Raw genomic sequence first — 22,985 nt, 5'->3', positions numbered from 1 at the left:
TGAAATATCCTCGCTGGTATGCGCCCGTGTAAACGATCGTGCAACGACCACTGAAATCGAAATTATTCCGAGCTCGCCAAGTACATTTCAGCATTTCTATGAGCTCCGCCGGAAGTCTGTTTGCTCATCCATCTTTCCTCAAAATTTCATCCACGAATACATGTTGCGAATCGGCCTGCACTGAATCCACACGAACGATTGCATTGGCGGGAATTTGGTCTTGAAATGTATGGTTTTAATACCATCAAAGTTCAATTGTTTGATATTTCTGCTAAATGATACATTTATAGGAGGACAACAACAGGTAGAAAATTTTTAACATTGGGAAAATATTTATATTTAATCTAGTTTTTGTTTTAGTTCGTAAATTATTTGTGCGTTTAGAGGTTTTGGATGAGAGATATTAATTTTGCTGACTTGTAGGTTTTTATGTTGTCAATATAAGTACTGTTAGCTCAAAAGAAATTTAGTCCTAAAAAGTATTTGAATATGTTAAAACAAAGACACAGCGAAGAAATTGATCGATTTTATCGGAGATAATTTCGTTTTTAAAAAGTAAAATTAACTTCAACTGATGACGCGGTAGCATAAAAAGGATTTATATAGTAACATCTAAATATATCTGCTTTCAGCCCATAACACAACTTTTCAAAAAACATTCTCCAAAAAGCTATCAAACGAGAGGAGGGAAGCAAGCAAAATCTCTCGATAAAAACTACACAGATTTTCCAACTTACATAGATATCCTCTTCTACTAGGAAAACATTTACCGACGATCCAATCAGTATCGAAAGAGAATCCCGATTTCGCCTAGCTCCCAACGTTTTCGACTACGTAGGTTTATCGTGTCACCGCTAAGCCAAGCCACTTCTGACACTTTTCCCGCGTGGCATGCAAACGGTAGCTTGTTTTATTTCTTTTTTTTTTTTTTTTTTTTGTTTCATGGTTAATCCAGCAATGCGTTATTTTCTTTGTTAACCGATGCTTCGAAGCAGATTTCGAAAAGCAGGCTTTCAGCTACAAGCTGGCCGACGCGCAACGAAAGCATAGAAAAATAGGTTTTTTGGCGAGAGAATATAAATCGATTGCGCAAGCAGCTTTGTACGAATGTTCTCGTTTTGTGGTCGGCCATCGCACCTGTGCCCCAAGGGGTTTCTTGCCGGAAAATAAATGGGATTCGATCGAGGACTTAATCATCCGCCTTCGTTGAAAGGGATGTCTGGGACAAAACGATGCAGAGATCGGGGAGGGAGAGACCTATTGATCGTTCAATGGAACATATTTGTCTAGATTTTTCGATCGTCGTACGTACAATTCGATGCCCACGATGAATAATGTCTCTGCTTTTATTTCATTCTACCCCCTTGTTCACGGTGTAATTCAACGGTATCAAAGATTTCCTTGTTCCTACTAGCTGCAGATAAACGTGGAAATGTATCAGTTACGTGCCTAAATTTCTTTTACCTCCTGTACTTTTCTGTCTCAACATCGTCTGGAGTTTTAATTAGGCTATAATTCTAATAGAATATCGATGAAATTTACACCCTTTGAAATTTTATTAAACGCTTTGATAAGTATGAATCTTGATAACCATCTTAATGAAAGTTTAATAGAAATTTTAATAAACTTGAGGAATTCGATTTTACATTAAATTTTACATCTTTATGTCATTATCATAGATGTATAGAAGTTACTTATAATTAGTAATTTTATTTATCGAATAAATTATCTTATAAAAATTAACGAATATTGCAATTTTGGATTTCTATGTTCAAATTCATGGTTATCCTTCATAAATTTTTGTTCATTTAAATGTTTCGCAAACGTATAAAAATTCGCTGCCCGGCCGTAACTAATCAATTCAAAGCAGCAAACCAATTTCTAAACACCTGAACTCATTGATCTGTCTTTTACACGGAAAATTTATACACCACATCATAGCCCGATTTTACAACCAAATCACACCACCCATCCACCCAACAAGTTACACTCACTATTCCGTTCTCCACGTTCGAACCACGCTTACACCTCGTCTATCACCGATGTATTTGCATGTGATCTCGTGCAAATCGATCTCTTTCCCCGAAAACGAAGGAGTCATTTTCAGATAAGTCCTCGATCGAGGTCTGTAAAAGGCGTTGATATCCTTTGAAAGAGCGTCGATTCGAGGATCTAGAAGCAAAAACGATCGCACTCACGCGAACTCGAAGAGAGTGGGGACATTTTCGCTGATGCGACGATAAAATGGTTGGCCAGCTCGCCCATCAAACGGAAAGAAACACGAGAAGCTTTTGGTCTAGGACTTGTCGAAACTGCTGTCAGCCTCTCGAACGCAGAAGGGAAAATGACACACACACACACACACACACAAACACATATCTCGTTCACAACTGATAGTTCAAGGAAATGATTCCCTCGGAACCAAGAATTTTTCTCACTAAAAAGAAGGATGAGATAAAGAAAGAATCAAGAGGAAGAAACGTTATCCAAGAGGATCACGACGTTTCTCGATTCTTCTGGAGAAGAAAACGGCAAGGCAGTTTAACGAAACACAGGACCCAATTCCTGACGTCGGTAATGAGGGCCATTGTTGTTGCTCCCATCGCGCGAATTCTCCTCTCCTTTTATGCCTGAGATTGAACTTTTCTCCGCAGGATGCAGAAACGGTATCTATGTTATTGCGGTAGACAGGCGGCTGAAAAAATCTCGGGATTACGAGGACATTCTAGCCGGTAACGAGATAATAAAGAGAACAGCTTTGTAGCTTCGCGGCGAACTCTTTACCATCCCCTCTTGGTAGTCGGTTTTTCTTCCTCTTTGTTGCACCTTTTCCCTATTTTTTCTTTCGGTGCGTTTCTTTTCCTCTTTTTTTTTTTTTTTCTTTTTCAAATCCCGTTTCCGTGCTCTTGTAACTCGTGTGCTCGTTGCGCTGGAAATAAAATTCTTGTGCTCCGCTCGGTGACGAGCTCGGATTCGAGAACGATCTTTTTACGGTTTGGCTCTGGCGATGATGGAAAGAGGAAGCGACGCGTTTGATGGATTGCACCTTGCGGAAATTTGGCCTTCTACTTAGCTCCGTTGTTCACGGTTTACAGCTTTTTCTTAGTGCCGAGGTTTATTCGGGGTTTAATTGAAATTGTTAAAATTTGACGCGAAAATTGGAATTTGAATTTAATCACGTAATTATGTACTCTGACGAATGTCTTCTATATTTCATTGCTCTTTCAATCATCTTGCGTTTAATTGATATCGTTCGTAGGTATTTAAAAAGAAATTGTAAAGTACAGGTCTTAGTGACTTAATTTGTTAATAAATAATATTGACGATATTCATTGAACCAAAAGTTTATGTCATAAACAATAGTTAAGAAGATTCTAAATTAATTTCCAATCAAGTTCCAATATTTTACTATTTCTTTTCGGAAATGAGTTTTCTTCGCATTCTATTCTATTCCAAATTATTAATGTAGTAGTGCACGAATATTTGTGTATTATATTCACCTCATAGTCAATGATTCAGATAATATGTATTTTTGCAATTTTTGCAAAATTTCCCAATTAATTAATCCATGGAGGAGGCTATTCTTATTGTAACTTTATTATAGAAAATATAAAGAAATCAAATAACAAAGAAATTTTCCATTGAGAGAAATAACTGTGTAATTCTATTTCCATCTAACTATGCATAAATTTTCTGTTAAAGAGAATAATAATACAATAAGAAGTATTCGTTTCTTTGTTTCAGCGAACTCTCCAAAAACGATTGAGAACCTAGGGGATTCAATCTCGTCGGAGTTGGAAGGTAATCCGCCCTTGTGGGTCACCAAGAAAACTGGCACGCATGGTCAGGAAGTCTACATAAATAATGCGAAGATCCTTATGGAACGTAGCAATTTCCAATCGAAGGTTACCGTTGCTGGCGACGTAATGACTCAGGTTAGCGTTTTATAACAGTTGTTCAATTTTTTTCAAGTCAGAGATTTTCAAATCATAACCCTAAGCCTCATTTAAACTAGTCAAATTAATAATAAATTGTAAAAGGTCAACGAATACAAACACAATACAATTTTGTATAAAGGAGAAGAATGAAAAAATTGTATTTAATATTTTATGACAATTTCACATTAAATTGTATCTGAATGTCAAGCAACCAATTATTAGATCAAATTTGTTTCAACTAGTCGAAGTTTGTCAACATTTTGTGTTGATTTTGTGAATATAGTCGTACCTCTGTAATTGTTTTGTTTGGCCAATATAATAGACAATGTTTTCATTCATTTAACAAAAACTTCCCTTTCGTCAAGAATTGTAGTCACGTCGCAAAACATTCTAAAGAAGGAAAAAACACATTCGTGTCGAGAATTGTTCTACGTTTCACGGTAGATTTCTGTGGCGGTTAATTTAATCGCAAATTACTTTTTTGCGAGCGTAATCTCGCGAGTAATTAAGTTAGTTTACGCGGTGCTCCGCGTGAACATGACTTCCGGCGTTCTCGTCGCGATACTCGCGAAACTGCACCTAAGAAGTTGGCATGACGCACTTTCTCTTCTAACGAGCTTTTAATGAGCTGTACAATTCTGTCGGGGTACCAAGCCTCGTTAAATCGATGAATATCGACTTGTCTCGTCGATAAGCTCGTCGAATATTCTTCCCATCCCCAGGCGATGCTTCTTATCGACAAAGGTTTCGCTCTCTGTGAAACAGAAACGCAGCCATCCAATAAAAATTCAACGAATAGAAAGTGGAAAGCGTGAAGGAAGCGTTTTGCAAATGCGGCTGGAAACTTGGATTACTTTGAATCTACTCATAGAATAGAGTTTCAGGTAGAATTATCAGAGGAATCGAACAGTTGAAATTTGATAAATGAATGATAAATGAATTGAAGGTCACAGATTTTTTTTAATTTCAATGTCACTTTACATCGAATAAAAGAATTGATATCTGAAATGATTTATCTTTTAAAATGTTTCTGTAAAGATCCTGAAAAGTTTTTATGTTTTAAGCATAGTGATATTACTTTCTATAGTCATCCTACCTAACTAAGATGCAAACTAGTTTATGTTGAAAATAGGAGTTAATATGTTTATTATTATTATTATTTTTTTGTTTAGATATTAGATACTAACAATATTTTAGATTTAATTAATTGTATATAGCATACAGAGAGATTATATTTCAAACATAATTGCTTCGTGTGATAATTGATTTCAAATTCAATTACCACTCGGCAACTCCAAAGTTTCAGTACTTCTTACTTCAGAATTGAGGTGTAATTGCTTCTTGTAGCAAAGATGTCCTTGTATGATTAGAAACTACTTAGCCTAAGTTCTGTTATACGGTCAATTAAGTCACTAACCAAATTTGCTAATTACGCTTTAATCGCAACTTAGACTCGTAATCAATTTTAACTCCGTAACACACAGATTTATCAATTTCAAATTAATAAATGGAAAAGTTCACTTTATAACTATCTGTTATATTCCTTTCGATCTCCGTTCTGAAACATTTGATACTCCCAGCGTCCACCGTTCTTCGAATCAGTTCCCGAGAAATTTCCTTTAATCTACATCCAGTATTATCGGACCGATGAAAATCATGGAGGGACCAGTCTTCGACTAATCTCTTCAACGCGCTCGACCGTAGATCAAGTCTCTCTTCCGTTCATCTCCCTCTGACCCCTCGCGCTCCTTTTTTCTCCGGTTCACTTTTCTCTCTCCCGCTGGTATTAGAGAAACTTTTCTCATCCACTTAACGCAGAAGTTCTATCGCGGCCGATACTTCCTGGCCGTTCGTAGAGCACGAAAGTATCGGATCATAATTAATGTAGACAAAAGTGGGCTAATCGAATAACTTTTTACATTCCGATTCGATGAACTTCGCCGTCTACTGCCGGCTACCTCGATGAAGCTCGAGCCGGAACTTTCTTTTACGCTCTGATGATTAACTCATCGGCAACACGGTTGCATCTTCGCAACCAACTACGCTCGAATTCTGTTAATGCAGAAACAATCAAATTACTCTTTCATGCACCGTCAACATCTAATTATTAAGAACGGTGGATATATTTTAAAGACGTTGTAGTCCTTTTGTGATGGAGCATCCTCATTTGTAGGAATCAATTAAATAGAAAGAATTTTCTTATAAAGGTATTTTTTAAAAATATCGTATTTTAAAAATATGTTCTTAAGTTTCTGAAATAAGAGGATGAAGCGATTTGTAATTTTTATTTAATCTGTTAGCAACAAATTATTTTTATATGTTTTATATGTATATATTATTTTTAGATTATATTCTTATATGTAGTTATTGTACTTAGATAATATTTCACAAAATTAAAAATAATAATGATTTTATACGTAAATATAGAATACGAATGATTTTTTATTCAAATATATATTTACACCAATTTTTTAAAAAGTGTTTATTAAAACAAGAACAAAAAATTCTAGAAGTTTAGACACGAAAATCTCTTCTAAAATCGTTTTGAAGAAAAAATTTGCGAACATGGAATTAAATCTAAATCCAGCTAGTGTTCAAGTAAAATTTTAATGTGGGTCAAAATTAATCCGATCCTCGTTGTACGCAATCCGCTGTCCGAAGATTAAAATGTAATGCAGCAATAAAAATTTTCCGTAGAAATACATTGTCAGGAGCATCACAATTTCTGCTTGCTAAATTCCCCTGTATTGTTCGATTTCCAGATATGAAAGAACAAGCTCAAAGAATTTCGCTACGTAATATACTTCGATTTCATATCTTATTTTCATTCCTGTGAAAAAATTTATCGAATTTACCTTTTAATATTTCCAATTTTCTACAATATTTACTTCAAAATAAAATGTCTACATTCTAGCAAATCTGTACTAGATTTCTAATATATTGTTTACATAAGAATCTATGTAAACAAAAAGATTCCAAAAATGTAAAATTCACGATTAAATTTAAACGAATTTACAGAATATTAATAAAATCGCGCGCCTCAAAGTCACCGACACGAATAGGTAACTGGAAAAAGAATTCGTTAGGCAAATCTCACCTCCATTGTGTCTCTGTCATTTCCAATATCACGTAGAATTTTCGAAATTTCTCTATTATTTTCAATATCATTCGCGTATCCCAATTATTTTCAATTTTTACCATTTACGTGTCTGTACAATTTCCAATATCCCAAAAGCCAAACTTCAGCCCTTAAAAAAATAAACAAAGCACACCCCTATTCCACTCGATACCCATTCGATTAACTTTCGAAGCATAAACCACCCTTATCCCGCGTTGTCCTAACAAACTCACACCTTTATAACTCAGAAAACAGATTCACACCCTTCGAAGATGGCTCGAACAAAGGGCGTGCTGTTCCCCATTGACTAAACACAGCCTATCAAATATTCTCACGCAGCTTCACCCTGTTCAACGACGAAACTATCCGCCAAGTATTCGACCAGCCCTCTGACTGATTTTCAATTTGCTCCTCATCCTGGATACGTTGCTTTGAAACGACTCTGCTGCTCTCTTTCAACCCGTTTTTTTTCGCTCGCTCCAGCTCGTGGCCTCACCCTGACGCGCGCCATTTTCCCCCCCATTAAACGTAACTCTTTAGCCGATCCGGCTGATGGGTCGACGGAGTTATTCGGCCTGGAATTTCTTTAAATTGTTAAGAAACAGGGACGGGAGCAGGGGACGCCTCGGGCGACGCGTCAACGAGGCGCGTTCCAACAGCGTCTAATGAGATCAAAAGCCCGCGAGCTTTCCAGATTAAAAACGTCCCCGCCTTCTTGACCCGACAGACCTCCGCTGCTCTTTCTACGGACTTTCTATAGACGTGTGTAGTATATCGGGGAATTCTTCTATTTGCTTGGTATTCCGAGGGTGGATGGAGAAGTCGTTAAGTCTCCTGGTTATTGAAATTTTTAAGGAGAGTTGCAGTGGTCGGAAAGTTAAAGTAGTTTGTCGAAGGATGTAGTTAACTCTATGCATTCTAGTGTTTTGAATGTTGGATTTGTAAGATATATTTAATATATTCTGGTACAAGACGTAATATATTTTTGTTGTAATGCATAATATTTTATGGCATGTATGTGTGTATAGTATCTCGCCTTGAAGAATAAATAAAACACAGGCGATAATCGAGACAGCGTGATGTGTGCGGGAAAATTGGTTTCTTTTTTATGTATAAATATGTATCCGCGAGCGTGATCTCTGTACGTGTATATTTGTTCGTTTCTTCTTGTATGCATTTCAAAGAAACATAATAGTTGAAATAAAACTAAACTGTACCAGTCTTACAAATACAATGTCGATTCGAGTTGTCCGTTAAATATGGACTTCAATACTATTTAGTGATTAATTCCCTACTTGATTAATAAAATATAGATTGATTTCAAATTCTATCGATATAATCGAAACAATCGTGACTCATTAAAATGCTAATGAAATTTCAAAATGCTTTATGTAACGCACACAATATATACGTGAAACGCTTCTTGAAGTAGATTCTTTCAAAGCAGGTTGATATATTGAATTCCAAAATCACTATCTTCAGAAAAAGTTCGATTATATCATGTTTTACACCCAGCACATAGATTTGTTTTCAGATTATCGATAAAATGATTTTTCCTTTACATTTCGACTTCTCGAGATCTCTTAACTCTTCTCAGCCTTTTTTGTTGTCCCTTTCGATCGTTAGTGAAACGTTTTCGTGTTAGCGTACATTTTTTAACAAGCCGTAACGCTGCGCTGTTTTGTCCTCTTGGCTCACAGAGAGATTCGGTCGCATTTACACCGGCGAAATCTCGGCTTTATTTCGTTCCAAATCGAGTTACCGCGTAGAACCAACTTCTCTGATACTTTTCCCTTCTTCTTGTCCCATCGCATTCCCGTCCCTCCCGAGGGAAGTTTCTCTACAGACTGCTGGAGTGTCTCGTAAAAGGAAATTGCATCGTGAAGGAGACGAGCCGACGCAACCGCGAAAACTGCCTTGAGACGCGGAATTCGTTTTCTAGATTGAGCACGAGACGTAATCGTTAATTCGTCGTTGATCTCGGCATAAACGATTCTGTCTCTAGTCTTTACGGATTCTTTTCACTTTGTCACGATCTTCACTTGGTAAAGGAATAAGAGATGATTTCTCCAGTTCGTAAAGGAGTTACTTATATAGTTTCTTTAATCAATACTAAATCAACTAGCCTGTAACGTCTAACGAAAAATTTTCTAATCCACGTGAAAGCCAATCACGTGTTTTATTTTTCATATGAGAATGATTTTAAAATTCAATACCTCGTCAAATAGCTATGTATTACCAACATTGTCTTTTTATTTGGTGTAGCTATAGAGTTTTCTTGAAGAATATTACATTAAAATGATTGATTTCTCAACTTTCTTGAAAAATATTGATTTCGAAAATGGTTCTATTAATTTATAGTTATATCTATATAGTGGTTATAATTTACCTATTAGTATCATATTTATAATTTTTTCACTAACCTTTATGGATTTGTTATCTTTTCGACTTTATTACTATCACAAGTATCTAGATGGCAATATCTCTTGAATATCTTTCGAATCATTAATCTACTTGTAAAATTCATATCTACAATTACAAGAAAAATGAAGATTATTAATGAAGCACCTACCAATTATAAACTTCTGTTAAAAACATTAATTTTTGTTATTTCACCATTATTCATTTAGACTATAACGATAAATCCACTTATATTCTTTTATAAAGAAAAATCAGGATATATTTTTCACTCCAGAGAGTATTGATTCCGAATACTATTTCATCTGTAATGTAGTTAACTTAAAATAAACATAATCATAAAATAAACGAAATATAATTCCTGTATTTTTTAACCGACTTACAGAGCACGTTTCGATAAAACGAATTGAAATATCATTACTAGCATATTTTAACATTGCAAAACAATGTGATCGCTTTGATTTTTTGTCGACAATAACAAGGAAGCTTTGAATTGTCTCATGCCGTAACTCGTAATAATACCCAATCGATTTAACGATGAAATATTCCAGCGTTCCATATCCATTTTGCCGCGAGTGCGGCATATATTTTACATATCTATGGAATTGAAAGCGGATATGCGCGTATTATTCCCATACATGTATTTCAACCAGAGGCACATACACACACGTACACGCACTCTCGATATACATACGCATATGTATACGCACATTCTATATTCCGTTCTACGGTATCAAGATGAAAGTCGAATTTGTCTTCCAACGGAAATATCCTTTTAAAAGCAAACGCTGTGTATCTTTGATGTTGCCTTCGTCTCCTGATTTTATGACATTTGTCCTGTTCAAACGGTGTAATGAATACAAATTGATCATAAATTTAAATTGAAACACCGTAGACGCGTCGCATCTTCTAGTTAACCGCCGAAACAGATTCGCGTTAATAAGCTTCTTTCTCCATTTTTATTCCTCTCGAATTGCACTTCTTTCGATTTTCCATCAATATTCTTTTGTTTTTGTTGAATTTCTACCAGGAATTTATATGGCATCTAATTCCTTTCTTTCTAGAATGAATTGAAACTATGATTGAAGAAAATCCAGAAATTTATTTTTTCAATCAATGAAATATGTATATTTTATTTAGTATCGGATCGCTTTTAGCTAGTTGTTCATTTTGTTCATATGCGTTTTTAGTTTAGATTCCATTATTCATAAATAGCAGTTTTACTTCACGATTGCTCCATTCACTTTTACCGCCATTTCAATTCAATTTTAATCTTGCTGCTATTTAATTATAAATCAAGCATGACCGATTCAATTCTGGTTCAGTCATTACGTGTATTTTTAATTAAATTTGTTATTTCTCCGTGTGTCGTGTATTTCGTTTATTTGGCAGTTAAAATTCTATAAAATTTTAGTTTAATTTCAGTACCAATCCGACTTCATACTTCATTTTCTATCGATTTAAATTCAATTCCTATTCCATTTTCAAACAACGCGTCTCTATTCCTACTGTTCAAGTTCGATTTAATCGATTCCAAATTAATGTCCATTTCATTCCTATTTAGTTGCATTTAATTGAAATATTAGTACAATTTAATTCTGTTAGCTTTAGCCAACCGAATTAGTATAGTAATCAATACATACTGCAGTTCTACAAAATGCAGTATGTAATTGTAAATCATTCCATTGAAGTATACAATTTTTATCACCTTTAATGGAAGGTCTCATAAAAATGGTAGAAATCTTTATCAAAAATAAAGTATGTTCAGGTAATTTATACATAAAATTTGTATTTATTTAAAAGATTTTGTTATGGATGTCCACTTATACTCTTTACCTATTAATCCTTTTATTAAAGTTCTTCTACACGCTGTCTATTAAGTTCTTTATTAAGTTACTGTTCTACTCTTCGTGTATTGATTCCTTCTACTCGTTCGTTTATTAAATTATATACCATTCTGCTCTTCTCCTGTTAAATTAGTACCAAATTTTATTATTCAATTTCTCCTATTAAATTCTTTCCTACTAAATTAACATGATACATAACGTCTAATAAATTCTAACTTTACTCACAATTTTCTCAAACTGAATAGTTTGTATCATTTTTCATCCGAACCTCATGCCAATGGACTTGTATTCAAAATTAATACATTTTACACTGCGTAAAAGTAACAGATAGCTTATTCGCCAACTCTACGCTCTATACACTGATGCGTATCAAAGTTCCTCAACTTTTGTTACATCACTTGGTGGGATTAGCGGCCTGCTTTTCTCCATAGAATTTTAGATTCATGGATAATCTTGCCTCGGTGGCGCAAGGCGTCGCGCCGTTCCTTCGTTCTAACTACGGCTTTTCTGGCCTTCACGCGGCATCGTTCTTCGAGCTGTGAATAACAGAGGCTTTAGGAATTTCCTCGGAGTATTTTTTCGCTGGGGCATCCAACATGCGATATAGTCCGCGGAGCGAGATCGTAAACGTTAATGGTGCCGGGACTTTGTCAGTTATTACGGTACTTCCGAGTTGATCTCGTGTTCCACCGAGGATATACTTCCGGGCAGAAAAGCGAAAACGGAACGGCGTAGCGGCTTAAATAAGCTAGGAAATATAATATTTTTATACGATTTCAAGCTGTCCAGCGCTCCGTGTTAACCATTGCGTTCTTTTAACGTCCTTGTTACGATGTCGCAGTGTTAGAGCAATTTCAGCCGAATTCAGTTTTAGTTCTCTCCTATCGTTTCTAGTTTTTCCTTTTTCCCATACTGAGCTGATCGATAACGATGATAATAATACGTATAATTAACATAATAATCTACCACCTTACAATTAGAAAATTCTTCGCCGACTGTCGCGATTATATCGGTACAATTTACAACCAATATGAAGATGCATGAAACGTAAAAGATATAAGATATCTGGCGAAAATGACTATACAATGAGTAGACAACGTGGGAATAGCCATCATAAACACATAAATAAGTATTAAATTTGAGTTTATTAACACGTGAATCGCTAACTGGTTTAAATACTTCTGTAACTTTTGACAAGTTTTCAGATTCGTTTCAAATTTCGTCAACGTAATCACAATAGTCGAGCCTCATTATAGTGTTAATGAAATTTCAAAATGTTTTGTATAACGCAGGTGTAATAATATATTCGTAAACAGTTTCTACGAATACTTTCGTAAGCCACTGTTGCTGTGTTCGTAAAAGCCCGCAAATCTGCCGCAGGAAATACGCGTCCATGATAAACTTTTAATGGGTGTTAACAGGGCGAGAACGTTGCGATCCGATTTTGCACGAAGATTAGCGGAGGTCAGTTGGCGTGGTTTTAATCTCGCGTAGCGTTCCTGTTCGTCGAACGAGGGGGAAGCAAAAGGGGAAACGAGTAGAGGAAATCGGCGCCATGGTGTCTGGACGCCACACCCTGATAAACCCGGAACCGTCCGCTGTTCTCGGCACACAAGACGAAGAAGAGCGTTATAGTAATCGAACGGAATGGTACCGGCAGTTTATGTTCTCAATTCGCGCTTTCTCGTATCTTAGGCAAGTTTTGCACGTATACTCGCCAACAGGCAAGCAAATGGGAACGCGAAACGGACGTGTTTTTACGCTCGTCTATCACTTACGAGCCATGATTTTCCGAATTCGGTAATGGTTTTCGGAAATGGGTCGCCGAACGAATTGTCTGCCTCGACCTAAAATAGAATCCTTATTTATTCGCTCGAGACAATCGAAAATCCTGTTGCCTTCGTACGACGAATGTTTTAATGCTTCCGGCAGGAAATGGCTTGTTTTATTTCATGGAAGCAGATTCATGCCAGTAGATTAGTAGTGAAGGGATGTTATTTGAATTTTTAGGGGCAATTTGTTTCTGATTCATTTGGATTCGTAGTTTCGTTGTTATAAAACTGATAGTATGGAAGAAGACTTTTTATTACGTTTGTCTTTTGTAGCAGACACCGAAGATATTAGGAATCTAGCGATTCTTTATATTTATTTTTTTTTTTGTGTATTTGATAAATTTGATTGCAACAAAGATATGAAAAGTGCAAAACTAAATTTTATTATATTAAATATTTACTGTAACTTTTAACATTTATATTTATTTCTTTCGATTGAATAAACTTCAAGTTTGGAACATTTCTGTCATTAGCTTAGTTTTATTACCACTGTAGCGTGAAGAATGAGTTTCTAATTTTTAATTTTCATTGCTGATGGCTCGTAAATAATCTGTGTTTAAAACACCATACAAGTTCGCAAACATATAACAAAGATACTCGTGGAACCGTCGTAAAATTCCACTCCATTAACTAAGCATTTGTTAATTTACGTGTCCGCTGGGGTACCATGAAGAAACAATTAATTACGAATAGCCATAACGAACCATTCGCCTGTTTTTATTAATGGTCGCATTCGAGGGTGTAAATGTGACTTCGGCCCCAAGACGGTGGCTAGGACGGGCTGAACTTCGAATTAACGACCTCTTGGAGAAATGTTATAGTATTCCCCCCTGTGCTCTATCATCTGTGATAAAAACAACGGCAAACTAAACCTGAAGTAAATTGAAAACGTTGAAATATCGCTAATGCATGGGTTGCAATTAAGGAAATTTTACGGTACTGAATTTCGAACTAATTCCATGAAGAAAATGTTTCCAATGAAAGTTTGAAAGAAAACATATTAATAAGAGAGGTACTAAGTAACTTCATAACGGATTTTACTTTTCCAGATTTTTGACAAAAGGTGGAATCACACATCACAGGTTAAAATATAAGAATTGAAAGCGCAGAAATGATGAAATTTGTCGAAAAATGAGAAAATGATGTGATACGTGTGAGAAATACACCTACGTAAAATTTGAACGATAAACGATACATAAACTTTTTGTTCGAAGTTTTGCAAAATGCACATAGTTTTGTACTATAATTAAAAATATGTATTATTATAATGATACCATTATGAACAATATTGTTCGAAAAATATATACAGTTGTTGCAATAAGCCTTAAATACACGAGTAACGCCTATTAAAACTATTACAAGTTTAAACAATTACTGTTATAAAACTAATGGAAATTTGTAAAACCTATTGCACTCAGCAGAGAGAGTAAACCTTCCTTTGTAATATGCTTTTTGTTTCATTTCTATCCGACTTTCCATTGTCGAGATATCGTCGTTCGAAGAGTACCGAATTTTTCAATAACTTTCTATCGTTGTTTCTCTCGCACGCTCGGGCCTCTCACTCGCACAGCGTCACTAACCAATCACAACCTAGTCAATAGTGCGCTGGTCAGTGACAGACAGCGTCTGCGTTTTTTTTTACTATTTCTACTATTAAACGTACGCATTTCCTGAAAAAGATATAGGTCAGACCGCTGCAGGCTGTCATTCATAATTTTATAGGCTTAGATACATTGCTATTATACTTTCTAATGCTGTATCTTCAGAACCAATTGAGATATCGACGTAAATCAAAATGCATTATTAAGGGTACTCTTTTGACTATCTTCTAGGCAGATAATACTAAAATATTTCGTGATTGTTTTATGTGTATTATTTATAAAATGTTAATGCAATACTTAATAAAACTTGTTGGTAAGTTATTTTAAAAAAGTCTAAAAGAAAAAAGACTATTCAAAGAGAATTAGATGGTTTTACATTAGTTTTTGTATACGAAATTTTTACGCTATAAATTTCCTATTTCTCAAAGTAATAGAAGTTTCAAGGCTCAATTACAGAAAATTTAAACTTAGAAATTATATCTTTTAAGAAAAAGATATATTGCACAGAGGAACATGATTCAATGTTTTGTATGTTCTTTTATTTCAATTTTCAGATCTTCGTTGTACAGGAAATTATAACGGAATTGCACTTCTGCTATAAATGCATATTTGTATTTAAGATCGAAAATTACTTTCGCGACTGTTTTACTGCCATACAATTTCATGGTGTTGAAAACAACGGATTTCGATAGAGACAGATAATAATGCGATAAATGTTCGCTATATTAATTCTAAATGAATACTGTTATATCGCAGTTAACATCTAATTATTCAAAATTGTAATTCAGTCTCATCATATTATTGTTCTAATTAACAAATTGTACCCGTACGAGCTTTTTTCGTTCTGTTAATTTTATTCTATCGATTCATTAAGTTGTTGTTATATCTAAAATATCTATTTGCTTGAAAAATACATATCATTTCAATTTTCTTACTGTTATCATACACTGATAGCTATTTCAAATTCTCGTCAAATTTCTCATCATTCACAAAAATTATTTCCATAAGTTGCCATTATTGTTATTTATCGATATAATATTATCACTAATTAATATTAAATTTGTTATCATTTTTCTTCTCAATTCTCAAAAATTCACTCTCTTACGTATTCTCACTCGATAGCTTTCTGCCAATAAATACGACATCGACGCAGCTAAGTTAAAAACCTGGAAACACAGCGACACATTTCTATCGTGTCTTTAATTTCACAGCAGTTGTTTCAGGACAGAAGTATTCCTTTAACCGCGCCAAGAGAAATGGCAACGTCTCCCTGAAAGATGTACGCCCGTTGTCCCAGAAAGTTCGCCCCCAAGAAATGTCGTGTTCCAGGAACAGGTACTCGCCACACGTAACAGCCTCTGTGTAAAATTCATCCGGAGGAGAATATAACCCGTTCTGGGTGAACCAGCACAGAGAAGGATTGTCTGTCCCGAGGAATCGAATCTGAAAGTTGCCTGGTTCAGTTGTCTTCCATTCTACGAAACATATACAGGGTGTTTCTTAAACATTTCTCAGTATTTCACAAGTTCAACAAATATAAGAAAACTGGAAAGTAAATGTCATACTTGCATAAGCTGAGCCTGGATTTTCTATTTGGATTATGATGAATTGAGAAAGTATCGGTTACTAAATTTATAGTTCTACATTTAACGCGAGTAGTGTAACCAAAATGATGGACCTAATCGTTTGGCAGATGAGTAGTAAAAATAGTAAAAAAAAATTACGGTTAATAACAATCTTTCCCTTTCGTGAACAATCGAAATTCTAATCACAGAAAGTTAAATTTCCACAAATTTTTATAATTCACGAAGTTCAAGCACGATCTATCTTTATTCACACGATATCTTTTCTTATTCACCTTTCATATATTCACAGTCTGAATCACTGAATTTATAAATGAAAGTTATTCTATACACAGAAACATATATAGATATGAAATCATATAAGAAATTAAAGTTTCGCTGGGACACTTTGATCTTCCCTCTCTAATGATTCGCGTCTGGCAAGCAAGATAAATGGACATCAAAGGAATACAGGAAGTTTGCTCATCCTCGTCGTCGTTGCAGAGAAACGAGACGATTCATTTCTAGGTAGCCACTCTGGCATACAAACACGAACGCGTATCATTGTTTTTTTCCTTGGTAGCTCCGTGACAGAATCCTTTGCAGCCGAGTCCTCGTGCCGGATAAATGGAACAAGCTCTTCCACCCACTCTTTTCTATTTTCTTTGTTATCATACAATCTCTCTGGCCTCTGTTTTTCTTTATTGAGCATCGAGAGGAACGTAGCTTTTAACATGGCTCTCTTACCAGTGAAGAAACGTTTCGACATAGCAGCGGTTTATAAACTGGAATCGACAGATCCTCGTTTTACTCTCGCGTTCACGATTTACTGGCTACAATGCTCAACCGCCTATACGCGTATGTTCGATGGCTTACTTCGCGTACGTGAGTAATTTAGTGTATAACATACAAGGAAGGTAATAAGTAATATGTCGGGGAATAAAGAGAAAATTTTGCTAGAATGTGGTGTGTTTAATTCATTTCGAAGACAAAATGCAATGATATGTTAGGTTGAGTAACGAAGTATATGTTAGCGCTTTCTTCTTTTTTTAAAGCAGTACGTCAAGCGTTATTAATAATTAAGAAGTATCTTACGTATCAAATTATTTTATAAATATATCTTTCATCGAAAAATTCAAATATGTCTATTTTTATATTATTTAAAGACTTGTGCAACATTCTTCGAAATAATATACATTAATATGACCATGCATTACACGAATGATGATACAATAATGAAAGATGGAAATAATGTTTCTTTTGCTCATTAGCAAAAAGCGATGAAATATCATTTGTATTTGTATGAAACTATTAACGATCTAATTATTCCTAAAGTGTCTAAAAGCATGCTTCAAGAAATTGCCTTTCTAAGAGAGACGAGTTTCTTGTAAAAACCATTTCAAAGCTACCCCAAAAATATCAGAAATCTATCGAGAAGAAAAAAAGAACAAAATGCACTAACTTTACAAAGACACGATACTTCCAAATTTCCAATATTCCTCAATTTCTTTCCGAACTTTCCATGCAATCCAATACATCCAATATCTAAAATAATTCACTTTGCAAAAAAGCTTCACTTCTCTAAAATCATTTCAACTTAACGCTCCCGGTATCTATCATCTAGGAAGCGTATTCCATCATGGTGTACGTCGATCCAGTAAAGGGACAGAATAGCGTTGTCGAGTAGAAGAGGAATACTCTTTCCAAGAGATAAAAGAATCACAGTGATCGCGGAGAAAAGCGGATAAATAGTGGTTCGGGACGTTGGAGTCGCGAACTCTCGGATAGTAAATGGCGATGTGCCTTTTCCAATGAGGCTGGATGGCTGAGAGAAGAAGGGTAGTTGCATCCTACCGCTGCTGTACCAACGGCATCCGAGCCGACACCCATGAAATAGTTGCGTTCCTCGCCGCAGAATAAATACCCCATCCCCATTCTCCAGCTTTCCTTCGTGTCCGTTTTTCCTCTTGTTCTCACTTTATCTTCTTCTTCCATCGTTCTGTGTCCCCGTTTCCTCTGGTTGGACCGCGATGTCGTTTGTCTTACTATATCTTCGCCTCGAACACCATCAGCAACGCTGGTATCGCTTCGGCTCTCGCGACTTCACGAGATTAACTGTATACTTTCACGTTTACAAGCAAGCTGGATCTCTAGTAGCAATTTACTTCGAAACTCGTTGAACTTGTCGATTCCAACTAGCATCGCGGAAAGGACGACAATCCTTTCGTTTGTTCGCCGTTTCCTCTTTTTATGTATCGCCTGCAACGATTAGGAATGAACCTGGACGATGGATTAGTTTCGTTGTTTTGTAAATTGTTGCGGAAGTAACGGGACGTTGAATGATGAGAATTCTTTTTGGAAATTCGATATGTCTTTGATGGTAATGGTAACGGTGATAAGTAGTAGACGATATAGTGTCGATATGTTTGACCGAATAAGAATTGATCGAGGTTGCTGTAATAACGAGACAGTTCCACATTCCAGTAATTTGAGTGAAGCAACAGAAATCAACTAAAAATCTATTTATATTTCTAAAGATTCTATGCAGATTAAAATTGTTCGATGCTTTGAACAGTTTCAATAATAATATATCTCGTTGAATTTTGTTAGAGAAAATTAAAGCGAGACAGTTGAAGGGATGCAAAAGTATAGCAAACTAATATATTTGCGTCGATTCAGCCGATTTCATCCGCAATGATTTATCGTTCCTAATGGTTTCCAGATTTGCGATCGAAAATTGTATAGTTCAGATAATTTCATCGATACAGTGATAATACTATTATAATATTATACCAATAGAGGGTATTTAGAAATTTAATGTTATTGAACCTTGTGATGAGCACCAGTTACAAATACGTATGCATTTTTTAAATTACATGTTTATATTATATATGATTTCATTCATATACATTTTATTCACAATACAATCTCATTTATTCATATTTTCATCTTGTGATCAGACAGGCAAACATTAAAATATTTTTTTTTAACAGGAGGAGGATATAAATTCTTATATTAAGTTTTGAAGAATTTGTTAAAATAATTAAGTTTATTTTAACAAATTCTTTTTTTTAACAACTTAGTTAAGCTAAGTATACAAGAATATTCGTTACGATATCTAAAAAAATGATATCCATCTGAAAGAGAACTAACGACTTTTAAAATAATAAATTTGTTAAAAACGATACCGCTTATATGATATAACATTTACGATATTTTTATTTTATTATTCATATTTTAATTTCATTAAGTGAATTCAAATAGACGCAAAAAAGCATCAAAATTTACTTTATGAAGGAGACTGAGTAGGACGTTCTTAATTAGACAAACTTAAAATTATCTCGCGACAATGAATTCATTTATCAATTCATGTATCCAAACGTCGTCAGCGAGATTAACAATCGGGTGAATTTTTGAAAGGATGTCTGACCTGAATACCGGTAACACGAGTAAACGATATGATGTTTCAAAGCTTTATCGGAAAATTCGTGTGTCAATCCCTGACTTACGCGAGAAAATGCGGCAGAAATTTAAACGTGGTGCACACGCCAAATCGATTCGGCAAAAATTCGATCAATTCAATCGATATAAATTATATCAAGTCATTCGAAAGTGTACGACTCATCTTCTGATAGACATCGATAGAATGGTCATTTGAATGGAACATATTTCAGTGGTATGATATCAGAATATTGCAAAATCCAAATTTATGATCGGAAATCTCTGACATTACGAAGTATGTCTAATGGTTTTAACATTCTAATATGTTTCATGTTGGAAACTAATAATTAATATTAAAAAAAAAGATCTACAATACAATGTATATATATATATATATATATATATATATATATATATATATATATATATATATAAGTTAGGTTGACTAAAAGCAAAAATTATGATTTGTATATAAATGGTATATGTAGGTGGTTTATTAATCTATTTGATATAAATGTTATGATAATAAGCGTTTTATTTTGTACATAACATAATGTTACATAAAATTCTTTAATAAAATAACAATTTCAGATTGAAATTATACAGAACGAAATATAATATAAATAATATTTGTAGGCAATAATATAAAATAACGTTACCACAAAGAAATCTGATAAACAATATACAGTATACATAAAATATTACTTTAATATGTTTCAGGTTTTACACATAATAAACGAAGTATTGGAGCCAGTACGCTCGAATTCCGCGGAAATGCCAATCTATAGCCCGAACGCCTTCGAATTTCTAAATCAAAGTGAAAATCTCGACTTGGGTGTTCATCGTGTTCGGTAAGCAATAATTCTTTTGTTTTTCTTCGATAACTGTGTTTCTCTTCCGAATTCTAACGGAAGTTATTCAAGTAACAAATTAACTTGAATTCCCCGGTAAGATATTTCCTCTCAAAATATTCATCGATCGAAGCATAACACACTTATGATTCTTCCGTAAAATCTTTTCTGAGAAAATATTTTAATATTAATAGGAAAACGCAAAATACAATTATTATTCGCGTCTGTTCAAATTTTTATTAAATATTATTTCTTGTCAAATATAAAATAGATGATTTAATTTCTAAGTAAGTATAAAATACGGAATATCAAGAATATATTCAAAACATTAATATAGAAATATAATATACTTTAAATTATTATTCATCCTTACATTCTGTTAAATATTATTTCTAATTAAAATTATATAATTGGACTCTTTCTATGATAAAAACATAAAGATCAAATTTCATTATTTTCATCAATTCTTATTATCGTTCTTAAAAGAATGATAATCCTATTCGTTTTCTTTATTATTCAATATCATTTATTGCTTTCTACCACTCATCGGGTGTAGTTTCTTTTCCGCGAGTGAAATACATCGACGAAGCCTGCTCACGTTGGCCAAAAGATGAAGATGCAACCAACTTTCGTAGTTGTTTCCTAAGTAACTTCGATGCTCACTTTGTCAAGTCTTTATCGATATTTAAAGTCTCGGTGCCGTGGTGCTTGCCATCTGAGTAAGTAAAACTCGAGTGAATTAGCTTCACCCTTTCTAAAGTTCTTTAAGCTTCGCTGCATTTCATTTACCGTTCGTACGCTGAACAACGTTTCCGCTTGTTCTTGCAACGTAAAGCAGAGCCCAACTTTTTCCATATATACCTGTGCGAAAAACTTTGTTAATAAATCATTTCGAAAGGATTCATCACCTCTCGCGCGTAAATTTTCACATTTTAATTCAATCCCCTTTAATTTTACCTACGAATTCGACGCAATTAAGGACACAATGCATTCCTGTGTTCAGCTTCAGTCGATAAGAGATTATCGAGCGCCATGAATTTATAAATGATTTTATTCATTGAAAATGTATTGAACGGTCTAGTGGAATATAAAATGAATAAAGAAGAGTCAATTTGAAACGCAATTACGTTTAATAATATATATAAAATGATTTTTATATAATAACAAACGCAACATTTAGAATTATATTTATAAATCTTCAATAATTATGACGAAGTTTTATAAATGAAACTGTACGAAATGGCTTTTAGCTTTAACGCGATTCCTTTGTAAAATTATGTCAACAAAGGAAGAGAAATCCTTTATACATTTTATCTGTCATGTCATTCTTAGTTTCACTTAATTTCTAACATGTTCTATAAAAATGAAAATAAAATTACTTGCTCTATGGATTTTACTTGAAACGACAGTCTTGTTACATCTATAGACCTTTATTCTTATTTGCTTTCAGTATTTTTCTCAAGTGGAGAATAAAATAATTGTCAAATAATTTTTATTTATTTTCTACTATGTTCTTCATGAAGAATAAGATTAGTTTTTCCACAATTTTATCTGCGATCATCATCTTGTTACGTGTATGAACCTTTATTGTTATTCATTTTTTTTCAATTTCTCTCAAAATAGCTGTTATGTTACACAACAATGTACTTTACTTTAATTAATTTCTTACTATTTCCTTCAAATAGAAAAGTAGACTCATTTTTTCTATAAACGTTATAACCTTCACTTTCATAAAACAATAAATCTTGTTTCGTCTACATAAAAAAACATGAGGAAAAAATAGTAGAACTATATTCAATTAACGAGCCCGACTTTCTTGCAGCATCTTCCGAAAGCGGATCTTGACGGAGAAGAAGGAGGAAGTCTTCAAGGCGGACGGACGTTACACCTTTCTTATCCCCGTTGAGGAGGGTTTCCGGGTAAGCTGCTTAGCAACCTTCCCATATCGATCATCCCGAAAGGACCTTAATATCCTCTGTTGCGAAACCTTTGAAAGGATTCAGTACATACCAACTGGTTCTACTCGTCCTCGGAAGTGACAGATTCTGATCGATTACATTCCCGATGAAGCGGAAATCCATACAAAACTAATTCAGTTACCATTACAAAAATTTCTACGCGACTATCGATCTCAATAGTCGTTTGCTGGTGAGAACTGGCATTAAAATAAAACAGCAGAGTACGTTTTGCGTTTATTTCGAATTCTCGAACAGATCGCAATCTGTCACGTATCAAATGATCTTTGGATAGATTATTTTCTTTCTTAATTAATCTAAAAATCAATCAACAATTTAATTAATCGATTAACAATTGAAAAATAGTATTGTTTTTAGATTTGTTTGGGTATATTGTTTGGAGTTATTAATTGAACGAAATG

General features: G+C 34.4%; 1 protein-coding gene across 4 annotated transcripts in view; it reads left to right on the top strand.

Moving 5' to 3' along the window:
- LOC126866142 (fasciclin-1) overlaps positions 1-22,985 on the top strand; it is a 382,489-nt gene that overhangs the window by 279,193 nt on the left and 80,311 nt on the right. For all 4 annotated transcript variants that reach the window (XM_050619339.1, XM_050619340.1, XM_050619341.1 and 1 more), the window contains exons 3-5: positions 3,745-3,935; positions 20,478-20,608; positions 22,431-22,527. In XM_050619339.1, the coding sequence (XP_050475296.1) occupies positions 3,745-3,935; positions 20,478-20,608; positions 22,431-22,527 (419 nt within the window). The remainder of the gene's footprint in view (positions 1-3,744; positions 3,936-20,477; positions 20,609-22,430; positions 22,528-22,985) is intronic.

This window comes from Bombus huntii, chromosome 5, assembly GCF_024542735.1.
Source record: "Bombus huntii isolate Logan2020A chromosome 5, iyBomHunt1.1, whole genome shotgun sequence".
NCBI classification, from domain to species: Eukaryota; Metazoa; Arthropoda; class Insecta; order Hymenoptera; family Apidae; genus Bombus; species Bombus huntii.
This window is presented reverse-complemented; position numbering and strand designations above follow the sequence as displayed.